This window comes from Anastrepha obliqua, chromosome 4 (assembly GCF_027943255.1).
Source record: "Anastrepha obliqua isolate idAnaObli1 chromosome 4, idAnaObli1_1.0, whole genome shotgun sequence".
Taxonomy (NCBI): Eukaryota; Metazoa; Arthropoda; class Insecta; order Diptera; family Tephritidae; genus Anastrepha; species Anastrepha obliqua.
In genome coordinates, this window is record NC_072895.1 from 124,852,379 (window position 1) to 124,863,838 (window position 11,460).

At 36.6% G+C, this 11,460-nt stretch overlaps 2 protein-coding genes across 3 annotated transcripts; one reads left to right on the top strand and one right to left on the bottom strand.

Moving 5' to 3' along the window:
- Positions 1–3,089: 3,089 nt before the first annotated feature.
- On the top strand, positions 3,090–7,967 carry LOC129246061 (glucose-6-phosphate isomerase). Its single transcript, XM_054884582.1, has 5 exons — positions 3,090–3,469; positions 5,755–6,337; positions 6,405–6,644; positions 6,710–7,241; positions 7,311–7,967. Exons 1-5 carry the CDS (start codon positions 3,336–3,338, stop codon positions 7,496–7,498), a joined length of 1,677 nt encoding a protein of 558 aa, XP_054740557.1. The 5' UTR covers positions 3,090–3,335; the 3' UTR covers positions 7,499–7,967.
- Positions 7,968–8,359: 392 nt separating this feature from the next.
- LOC129246060 (WD repeat-containing protein 43) lies at positions 8,360–10,905 on the bottom strand. 2 transcript variants are annotated; one of them, XM_054884581.1, is made up of 8 exons: positions 10,644–10,905; positions 10,457–10,564; positions 9,876–10,405; positions 9,329–9,817; positions 9,115–9,243; positions 8,897–9,046; positions 8,735–8,832; positions 8,360–8,675 (listed from the first exon to the last, which is right to left on the bottom strand). In XM_054884581.1, the coding sequence occupies exons 1-8, from the start codon at positions 10,851–10,853 to the stop codon at positions 8,497–8,499; spliced, it is 1,893 nt and encodes a 630-aa protein (XP_054740556.1). In that variant the 5' UTR covers positions 10,854–10,905; the 3' UTR covers positions 8,360–8,496. The 2 variants fall into 2 exon arrangements, with proteins under 2 accessions (XP_054740556.1, XP_054740555.1); XM_054884580.1 differs by having other exon boundaries at positions 10,457–10,570; positions 10,644–10,904.
- Positions 10,906–11,460: the final 555 nt, after the last annotated feature.

The following is an 11,460-nucleotide window of genomic DNA, read 5'->3' on the forward strand; positions in this document are numbered from 1 at the left end:
TCGCGGTCCTTTCGGTGCACATTGTAGCCGTCCCTGGTAATCAGGGGGGAGCTAGCGTGCAGTTTTGTCTCCTGGACCGCAGCTATCTTGATTCCGAACCGACTCATGAAGCCGACTATCTCGTCAATCTTGCTCGTGAGACCGTTGCAGTTTAATTGCAAAAGCTTGAAGCTTCGCGGGAGTGTCGTCGTAATTCGGGGGGTGAGGGATGCGTGATGTTGTCTGCGTTGGTCCTGTTGTACGTTCCGCAAAATGGGTAGTGGCCTGATGTTGTCTGATGGCCGCGCCACTGGGGGCGGTTGCGGGTGCAAAGCTCTGCAGCAGGGGGCAACGTAGTCGCGTGTTCACTCACGGGTGGTGTGCAGGCCGGAGCACCTCCGAAAATGGCACCAGCCACTGCAGAATTGCATTGGACGGTTGTCAAGTTCCGAGGAACTACGGTCTGACACACGGAGCAGACTGTGCGGGGGACCAAGAGCTGCTGGTTTGTCCCCGCTTTGGGGTAGGAGCAGGAGGGTTGTGGGTTAGTGAGGGAGTTATGTTGCTCTTGGGGGCTCCTTACCGTTGAGGTGTTGTTAGTGGCGGCAGTGTGATGTGCCGTTGCACTGGTTACACCTAATCGAGGTGGAGTTCGGGTGGAGCCGTTTGTGGCAAATGCAGCAATAGAATACTTCAGGTCCGGCGTTGGGTTCGACGCCAGCCCGAAAGAGAGGTATTTGGAGCAAACTGGCTGCAATGAGTTGCTCCTGTGACGAAAGATTGGGGGTAAAATACGGTACACTAGAAAGGGCTAGTATACTGGGGCGGCAGCCCTTGGTCGGGAAAAACCCGAGTCATTCCGGTAACGTAGAACCGGCTGCCTTTCTTATCTTTCGTCTTCTGTTCTAGTTCATAAGCCCCAAACCTGACGATAATCACGGTATACTGAATACAAAAGGCGCCAACTGAAAATCGCTACTTTATTTCTCGTGATTTTGAAAATCGATGACGTCATCTCCGGGGATCAAAAACCAGTGAATGGCTTAGTAATATTGTGATTTTAAGATTATATTTAACATATATAATATAATATATATAATATATACATTAGGCCGGGTCGATTTGTGGGGAGGCAAAAAAATCGCCCATTGCTTTGTAAAAATCATATTCTAGGGATCAAAATAAGAAACTTTGCCGAAGGAACCATGTCTCTAAAACGAATTCTGATGCCCTCCAATTTGGGACGAACTTTTTAGTTTCTTTTCTCATGTAAAGCCAAAAATGGTGATATTTTGAAATGATTGTATGGGGAACCCCCAGGGGAGTTCCAGGGGGTATGTCACTGGCATGGGTGGATCGGCCGTCCAAAGTTAGTGGGGGTCGGTCATACATTTGGATTCGATTGGAGCACTCTAAATGGGTCAAAGTGGGATTTCGAATTCGTTTTAGAGGTATGGTTCCTTCGGCAAAGTTTCTTATTTTGATCCCTAGAATACGATTTTCACAGAGCAATGAGCGATTTTTAAATCAACCCGCCCTAATATACCTACATATATAATATATATAATTGACACTTACACTCTTGGGCTTGATCGAGCTCCTCCTCCGATTCGTGGCGTGCATCTTGATGTAGTTCCCCAAATAGAGGAACCTACAGTTTTCAGCCGACTCGGAACGGCAGATATTTTTTATGAGGTGCGCTTGTTCATGGGAGATATACATTTGGAGCGAAATACATTTCGTTTGCATTAGTTTGTTTAGTTTAAATCTCACAAATCACAATACTACAAAATTATTCACTGAATTTTCACAAATATGTAATTTCTCCTACTTTTGTTTGTTCTGTTAGTTTGTTTTGTACTGCGACGAAAACTGACGTCAGAGTAAAGTAACTGTTTTTCAATGGCACCACCTTCAGTACTCAACGCGCATAGGTATGCTTCTTGCTCCCATTTCATGTCGGCTGTTCAACGAGTTAGTCCTTTTCTTTTTTTACTTTTACTTTTTAAGTTGTTGGCTTATTGCTAGTACTTTAATGAAATCACCTTGTCAAAAACTGTTAATATTGCTTACAAAACGGACTTACAGATGTCGCTGTTATATGTTCTTTTGACACAAGCTTAAGTAAATTTTATAACTTTAACCCTGAAACACAATACACTTGTTGAACTTGCTTAAGTAATAAAAGTATAAGCAAAAGTAAAAAGTTTACGAGTTCGTTACTCAGGTAAGAATGTATATGGTAAAAGTTTTAATTAAATTAATTGATTGTTAACAACTATTCTATGACCTTAATCGCATGGTATAATTGTATAAAATATGCCAGATAGCAATGATATTCGTTTTCAGCTACAGCAACAATTATATATATATATAATTGGCGCGTATACCCTTTTTGGGTGTTTGGCCGAGCTCCTGCTCCTATTTGTGGTGTGCGTCTTGGTATTGATCCACAAATGGAGGGACCTACAGTTTCAAGCCGATTCCGAACGGCAGATATTTTTTATGGGGAGATTTTTCATGACAGAAAAATACTCGGAGATTTGCCATCGCCTGCCCAGGGGTGACCGCTATTAGAAAAAATGTTTTCTTCATTTTGATCTTTTATCGAGATTCGTACCAACGTTCTCTCTGAATTCCAAATGGTAGTTACGCACCCACTCATTCGGCTATGGCTAACAGTTATACAGTAATTTTTTGTCATTCTGTTTTATTAAAAAAAAAGCATTGAAACCACCTAGTCAACGTTTTATTTTAATTTATATAAATGAAAATTAATTAAAATGTCAGAATTAAATATTGAACGAAGCAATTAAACAAAATAAGTTACGTTAAAATTATTACAAGACCCAACATTTTCAAAACTGCTCTCTAAACATGCATATGTTTGGGCTCCATACATATATTGAAAGTAACTATAACAATTCAGAATCTAAAGCTATACTGGGTTAAAATCAAAATGAAAATAAGGAAGCTTCAATGTGCATCAAACAGTCTGGCACGCCTTATATTGTGACACTATGCTTAGTCGCTTTAAGTGAACAAAACTTAAACACTTATGCAAGATTTGTGTTCAAGACTTTAGTTTTTCATTCGACATTGACAAACCTGCGTAAAGAGAAATTGAATTTGTTTCGCCTATTGGTTTAGTCGTTATAAATTTTTCTGGTCATCCGTGCGAGAGTGGTTAAGTTGCAATAATTCAGCATTATCACTTAGTTTGTTTTATTAAATAAATAAATTGTCATCGTAGTCAGTTGTACTATTTGCTGCATAAATTACGTTTAGTACTTGCACGGAAAAATCGGCGGTTTTGCAAAAGTTTAGTCTCAAATAGTTACATTAATATTAGAAAAATGGCAGGACCACTTCCATTCCTTTTAGATGAACCGGCATATAAAAATTTGGAGCGATTTTATATGTCTACTGGCCAAAATATTAATATGACGGAACTCTTCGCTCAGGATCCGAATCGCTTTAAAAAGTATAGGTGAGTCGTCTTGGGATGTACATGTAGGTTGTAATTTGGCTGTGTAAAAAATTGGGTGGTAAAATTTTTGTATAAGAACACAATTTTTGGATGTGTATATCCACATTTGTATGTATATATAAATATATATGTTATCACACGTATATCTCATATTTATACATACATATACAGGTTATCATACATACATACGTGTATCTCATGAAGGGTTGGCTTTCCATTACTCTCACGAAAGTTTTGTTTATAATATTTAAGTGCGTAGACATAATTTAAAAAATTATTGCAAACAAATGAAAGAAATATATGGGCCTTTTGATTTACATTATTTTTGTATAAATAGGCATTAAGAATAAATATGAATATTTAGCATTCAAAATGCTTAGTCGTGTATAAGTTTAAAAAAATTCCCTATTACCCGCGCTTATTTTACTTAAATACAAACACCAAAAAGGACAATATTCATTCATACATTCTTTTTGTTTGATATTTGATTTAAAGCGTTTTAAGAAATACCTTACATATTTTTTTATATGTATGTATATAAGTATATATATTTGGCGCTTGCAGCTTTTTTGCGTGCATCTTGATGGAAACATTTGTGGAACACGCCCCTCATATTTTATTAAAATTCTATTATTGCAATTGTTCTAAACGTTTGTAATACCATTCAAAATAAATTTGAGGGACTAATTGCCAAAACGGATTGTAGTGAGAAATGAATAAAGCTAACCAAAAAAAACCCCCATTCAACCAAAAATCTTTTGACGAGAGCGCATTATATATATGTATAAGAATATTTTTGTAAATTCATAATTTTACGCTTTTCCTGGCGTTTCTATAGAGAACCTATGAGGTTAGGATTTTCAAATGCGGGGGAAAATTGCAAATTTGCCCGCCCTTTCCAATTATGTCTAGTTCATATCATTCGAATTACTCTCGAGTTCGGGCCCGGGGTAAAAAGTCCCCGATCAATCATTGTATTAGTAGTAATGGAAAGTTTAGACGTAAAGTTTGAATGATGCATATGTATATACTCCAACGTCAACTACACAATTTCAATAACAAATAAAAGTCATTTATGTTTAAAAATGTGCATGCCTTGTCTTTTAAATAAATTAAGCGTATCTGTACTTAAGAAATTTTCTCTGAACAAAGTGATTACAATATATACTTATCAGTTTCAACCGTTATTGCATCAACTGAATGATTCCCAAAAAAGCTATCTGCACTAAAATCTCCAATAATACATATGTATATTGGATAGGAAATATTGTATGCACATGTGTGCATGATATTACATACATATTACTGTATATGTATCAGGTCATATAAATATTTGCAAAGCTGTGAAAAAGCACATTCATATACATACATTTATAACATACGACCATACACATACTTTTGTATGGCAGTGAGTGTATGTACGGTTATTCAAACCCATAAGAATATTTTAACAGCTTAATTTCTAATGAACGACTGAATGAATGTATCGCAGACCTTGCTATTGACCTACACAGGGTAAATTATATACGTACATATAACTATATATGCCGGCAGGTTATTTCTATCAATTAACTTTTGAATCTTAGATTGGATTGCCTATCACTACAAATTTAGCGTAAGTATGTACGTGAGCAAATTTATATATGCATGAAATATTAATTTAATGGGAGACTGGTACCCCGGTGAGTTAAAGTTTCACGTGCTCAGACTGTGCCTTGTAGCGGCTTACTCAACTCAGTTAGTATATAGCTTCAAAATTTTCACAACTCAATACATTGGTTAAATGTGCATACATACATATGTACACACCATGGTAAAAAGCGATTTGAGTGATGTGAAAGTAGTTCACCATATCTACGGCATCATACATATATACCCAAATATATGTATTCATATGTATATAACTTGAATTTGTAACGAGCTGAAAGATATCCTTAAATATATTCATATTGAATTAAATTTGAATTTTCGTAACAAATTAGAAATATAATGTAGATAAAATCGAAATTTTCTAGGCTATTCACATTTTTATGTACCATGAGTAAAAGCGTAAGATAATTTGTATACCTGGGGTATTCGGAGTGACAATTATAGGCTTTTAATTTATCAACTAAAAAGTGTTAATTTTCACTTCAAAGTTAGCACCTATATATGTATGTACAAAAATAAAAAAAAACCAAGAAGGTTGTTGAGTGTTCCATAATAATATATAAATTATAATATTAGATATAAGAGTTTACACCATTTCTATTTCATACTATGATTTCGTATTTTTTCGTATTTAGCCTTCGCTTGAAGACTCCCAACGATGGCGAGATATTGATTGACTATTCAAAGAACCGCATTACAGAGGATGTGATGTCTCTGTTATTTGACTTAGCAAAAGTACGTAAAGTGGCTGAAGCGCGCGATGCCATGTTCTCTGGACAACCCATCAACATTACGGAAGGTCGTGCTGTACTCCATGTTGCACTTCGCAATCGCGGAAATGAAGCGATTCTTGTCGATTGCAATGACGTTATGCCGTTAGTGCGAGCGGAATTGTCACATATGAAGGAATTCACCAATCAGGTCCTCTCAGGTGTATGGCGTGGCTGTACCGGAAAGCAAATAACTGATGTTGTTAACATTGGTATTGGTGGCTCCGATCTGGGACCATTAATGGTAACCGAAGCCCTCAAACCTTACTGCAAGGGTCTGCGCTCACATTTCGTTTCGAATATTGATGGAACACACTTGGCGGAAGTTCTGAAACGTGTTAATTATGAGACAACACTGTTTATTGTTGCCTCGAAAACATTCACAACTCAAGAGACGATAACTAATGCTACCTCCGCAAAGAACTGGCTGCTCGAGCAAGTGAAAGAGGTAAAGTTTCCTTCTGTAAAAAATATTATATATTCGCTAACTTTTATTTCTTCATTCTTCATGTTAGCCCGCCGCCGTTGCTAAACATTTTGTAGCGTTGTCTACGAACAAGGAGAAAGTTACTGCTTTCGGAATCGACAGTAAGAATATGTTTGGATTCTGGGATTGGGTTGGTGGGCGTTACTCACTTTGGTCAGCTATTGGCTTGTCTATCTGTCTGTCAATAGGCTTTGAAAACTTTGAGCAACTGCTTGAAGGAGGCTATTTTCTAGATAACCATTTTAGAACTGCGCCATTGGAACAAAATGTAAGTTTAGAAGTGTTAGTATAATTTTTGATAGTGACTGTAAATAAAAAAAAATTATTTTTAAGGCACCTGTTATACTAGCGCTTTTGGGTATTTGGTATTCAAACTTGCACAATGCTGAGACACATGCTCTACTTCCTTACGATCAATATTTGCATCGCTTCGCGGCCTATTTCCAGCAGGGTGATATGGAAAGTAATGGTAAATTTGTAACCAAGACGGATTCCAAGGTAGTCACTTACAAAACTGGCCCAATCGTTTGGGGAGAACCAGGCACCAATGGTCAACATGCTTTCTATCAACTGATTCATCAAGGCACTAGGTTGATCCCTTGCGATTTCATTGCAGCAGCACAGACACATAATCCAATATCTGGAGGAGTACATCATAAAATTCTTTTGGCTAATTTCTTGGCCCAGACGGAGGCGTTGATGCAAGGAAAAACTACAGCACAGGCGCGTGTGGAACTCGAGAAGACTGGTTTGTCCGGTGAGAAATTGGAAGAGCTGTTGCCACATAAGACATTTGTTGGTAACAGGCCCACCAACTCAATTGTAGTGAAGAAAGTTACACCATTCACGTTGGGCGTACTTATTGGTAACTAATATAAAAATTAATAATTGCTAATACAACAATGAAATGCGACTATTTTTTTTTGTTTTACAGCTTTATACGAACATAAAATCTTCACACAGGGCATAATCTGGGATATTAACTCCTTTGATCAATGGGGTGTTGAATTGGGTAAACAATTAGCCAAGGCAATTGAACCCGAATTAGCTACACCGAGTGAAGTAACTACACACGACTCATCCACTAACGGGCTTATTAGCTTCTTGAAAGCGAATTGGTAAACTTAATTTAAACGCTATATAAAATTTCCATTTGAAAGTACTCCAGCGCGCCACGGCAAAATAAGACAACAGAAAGCATTTTAAAAAGCACAAAATAGCAAAAAATTACAAGAAAATCTAGACACAAGTATGAAGTAGGAATGTCGCTGGAGCGCAGGTTTTAGATATAATTTCCAGCAATTCGTTTAGTCACTATAAAAACATTCAAACTGCAATCTTTATTTATTAGATTGCTGAAAAGCTTATAATTGTGAAACAAATTGAATTTAGAATAGTTTTCAACTTTATTGAAGGGCAATTTGGAACCAATTTAGTGAGAAAATTAAAAATGTTGAAGACACAAACTCAGCTGGCTGCCTCTTATTGAAGTTAAATCAAAGTTTTGTTATTAATATCTACTGATATTGAGAGATTATCAGAAAAACATACAGGGTTCACTCAGAGTTTCCTGATAAAATTATTTAGTAATTGTTGTACGCTATATTACAAAACAAAAAATAAATTTGATGTTAGATGGTAGAATAATTGTATTTATTTTGGGTGGTAATTTGAATAAACATTTGCATTACCCAATAGAAAACCAGGTAAAATATCATTGAGTCATCCAAGTGGTATTGTCTAAATTGCCTAGAAGCACATGAGTATTATTTGATGGGTCCGGTTTCCAAATTTACTTGGGATATGAAATGTAAAATTGCAGAATTGTAGTAGCAACCATCTCTCGTCTGGAAATGGCAAACCACATAGTAAATTTCTTCCACGAAAGTTCCGAATAAAACCCATCTTCCGCTCGGAGGTTCTTACCAACAATCTCCTGCACCCCAAATGCCGCCATGGGATATATAAATATAAACATAAATATTAAATATGATATTTCCACATATATATATTTATATATATAAAGAACTATAACATTGGATTGTGGTAACATGTTTTTTTGTTTTTACTTATCAGTTAACATCTGCTAAATTGCAAAGAAATGTGAATGGATATAAGTTTTATGTATCCATTTCTTCTCCCTCGTCAGCATCACTGTCATCATCATTTTCATTCTCACTTTCATCGTTATCTTCACTATCTTGTTCCATATTTTCGACAGTGTCTTCAATATCTTCGTCCCATTCATCGTCAGGTGAGCTCTTTTCCCCCTCATCTTCCAGTTCGGGGTCAGATGAATCTATAAATCAATTGTTTATTACAAAGAAAATAAAGTAATGGTTACTATTTTTTCCATACCATTATCTTCGTACACTAAAACATTTGCACTGTTTAAGTTGTCTTCGTCAGTGTTGCGTTTTATTTGATTAATCAACAAATCCAGTCGCCCAGCAACTCTGTGAAATGAACATTTTTAGTAGTTAAACCTTCTGCAATTTAGATTTAAAAAATCAAACAAACTTTGACAATTCTTTAAGGCAGTTCACACGATGCTCTATTATTCCGATACATGGACCGAATTTGTTTAGCAGATCTTCAGATCCCAAAGCCATTAGTTGGCTAGAGTGTGTTTGTACTAAAATTTTAAGCCAATCAACTGCATATTCGACACTGAAAATATTTATTATACGAATTCGCTATGATAGAATAACTCTTGAGTAATGTGAGCGACTACTTACTTCATACGTTTTTGCTGCATGAACTGCGTCAACTCATTGACTAATGGGCCCACGTATGGCACCGGTAGTTTATGAAGGGTTAACTGTATTGTTTTAGTGTCATGAGTGTGCAACACGGAGCGTAAAAGACTGAATAGATTATTGATAAATATTTAATAACTGTTGGATGATTGTTCGATGTTGAGATACTTTCAAATAATACTTTCATACTTACGTATTGTCTTTGCTGTGCAGAGCCTGCACCAATAGCTGTACTTTGCTCTGTGCTTGGGGCGCTACTCCACCGGGAAGTGCATTTAAGTTCAAATTTTGTAATCGTGACTCCATAGGCATTTCTACTGCCTTCAACTTTTTCTTTGAAACTGTTACAGTAGACTTGTAGTCTACTTTGGCTTCGTTGACAATTGGAGTGAGTGTCTTTAGTGCCCCCCCAGATTTGCCATCTTTTCTGGATAATTTTCCTTGTGTTAAGTATAGTAATTTTGGATCGGCACGTATTAGGACTTGCAGCTTTTCAGCGAAATTCGGTTTTAAACGTTCAAAAACTAAAAAGCTTGAGTTTCCATATCCAAAAATAAGTTCTTGGGGATGGGCGCTATGCCGTAAGGACACTGAAATGGCTGGTATAGGAGCAATTACGGTGGCACTGTCCGATGCGATTTCTATAGTTAGTTTTGGTTTTATAGGTTTTTCTGCTTTTATGCTAAAATGAGAATACAAATGTAAATAAGGAACTATCAAAATTATGGTGGACAACTCACTTTTCTACAGCAATTAGGTACACATGTATTACACCACTGCGAGTTACACTCGCTACTCTCAAATTACGGTCATTATCCACATGAGAAGTGAGGCAGTGTGCGACGTCTTCCATAAGCAATGTGCACGTTGCACTTTTATTTCGACCTTTTTTGCCAATCTTCCATAGACATATTATACGTTCCATCCGTGATGTACTGAGAACATATTCGATACTCTCATCTAATTCCAAAAAACTCATCAAATTTATATCAGACGTATGTCCTGTAAATGTTTGCATCAGTTCTTGCGAAGCTGTTGAGAAAATTTTAATTTGACGTCCTCCAACCACCAAATTTTTTGATATTTTCGAATATACAATGCTATATGGTTTTTCTGTCCCCACTGACCACGATGATAGCTGCTTTTCATCAGCGACTGACCAAACTATTATCTGGCAATCTTCGCCACTACTATATAGGTGACCTTCATCATCTTGAGTTAGACAAGTTACTTTTCCACTATGCCCTTCGCCTTTTAAAGTTCTTTCAATCTGTAAAAGTATATTCCTTTTAACACTGTTTTACTAGAGATGGCTTATTACCTTGCCCAAAGCGTAGGAATAGAGGGAAATATTTCCGTTACTAGTACCTAATGCAAGGTAAATTGCTCCTTCATCTTTAGTAGAACCGGCATGCAACTTCCGAGCTTTCTTAAACTGTTGTGACAATAACAAAACAACAACGTATTTATATGAGACAAAGCCATAGTTATGATATAAAGTATATTACCTTTTTTTCGGTTGGTTCCCCGGATACAGAACCAGCAATGAACCACGTGAATGCAGTGCATGGTCCAGACAGTTGCAGATTTGGTGTATACTCCTGCTTTAGTTCGTTTGTATCTGTGTCCCATATACGAAGAATTCCTTGATCATTGATAAATGCAAATAATTTGGCATCGGGCGAAAAGCCTAACACGTGGTGTGACCCTAGCGCCATCGCGTCCGCTCTTTGAAAAACACAAAATTATACAAATAATTTGTGCTTCATGCACTTGTTTTCATCACTTGTTTTGTCAAAATTGTGAGCTGCCACTTACAGAAAATTTCAAATATATGGGTGTTCACAATGGTGATGTGTTGATGGTTCATGGCAAAATAATAAAAGGTGAAGGTGAAGAATAAAGAAACTTTCTCTGTTCATGTTCTACACTTAGGCTGCTTTAGATTTTACAATCATTTTTGTATACACAATTTTTTTGCCATGGCGTCATGGACAAAAGAAAGTATTTGTTCCTTTTGCATTTTGACGTATTGTTATAATTTTTGCTTTCACAATTTAACACGCGGCATTTCATTTTTATTCTTCTGTTTAATTTAAAAATAGCAAATCTTAAAATCTTAATTGTCATTAAGCCATAGATGGAATATTCACGAATACAGATCTGTTAATTCGCTGTACTGACATCATAGGTGTTCAAAACAACGGTAAATGAGTGGTTTCCGGAAGGTGCCACTATCGATATTCTGTACAACGAGTTTGTATTCTATCTTTCTTGCTTTGCTTGCAGATATATATTCATATTTGTAGTTTTAAGTTTGTTCGA

What these genes read in the sequence shown, in the direction of transcription:
- LOC129246061 (XM_054884582.1), top strand. Translation starts at nt 3,336, where the DNA reads ATGGCAGGACCACTTCCATTCCTTTTAGATGAACCGGCATATAAAAAT. An exon ending in AATCGCTTTAAAAAGTATAG is followed by an intron (nt 3,470 to 5,754) that starts GTGAGTCGTCTT and finishes TTTCGTATTTAG; the next exon opens with CCTTCGCTTGAAGACTCCCA. An exon ending in CTGCGCCATTGGAACAAAAT is followed by an intron (nt 6,645 to 6,709) that starts GTAAGTTTAGAA and finishes ATTATTTTTAAG; the next exon opens with GCACCTGTTATACTAGCGCT.
- LOC129246060 (XM_054884580.1), bottom strand. Translation starts at nt 10,853, where the DNA reads ATGGCGCTAGGGTCACACCACGTGTTAGGCTTTTCGCCCGATGCCAAA. An exon ending in ATGCAGCAAAAACGTATGAA is followed by an intron (nt 9,047 to 9,114) that starts GTAAGTAGTCGC and finishes AAATATTTTCAG; the next exon opens with TGTCGAATATGCAGTTGATT. An exon ending in TGCCTTAAAGAATTGTCAAA is followed by an intron (nt 8,833 to 8,896) that starts GTTTGTTTGATT and finishes TTCATTTCACAG; the next exon opens with AGTTGCTGGGCGACTGGATT.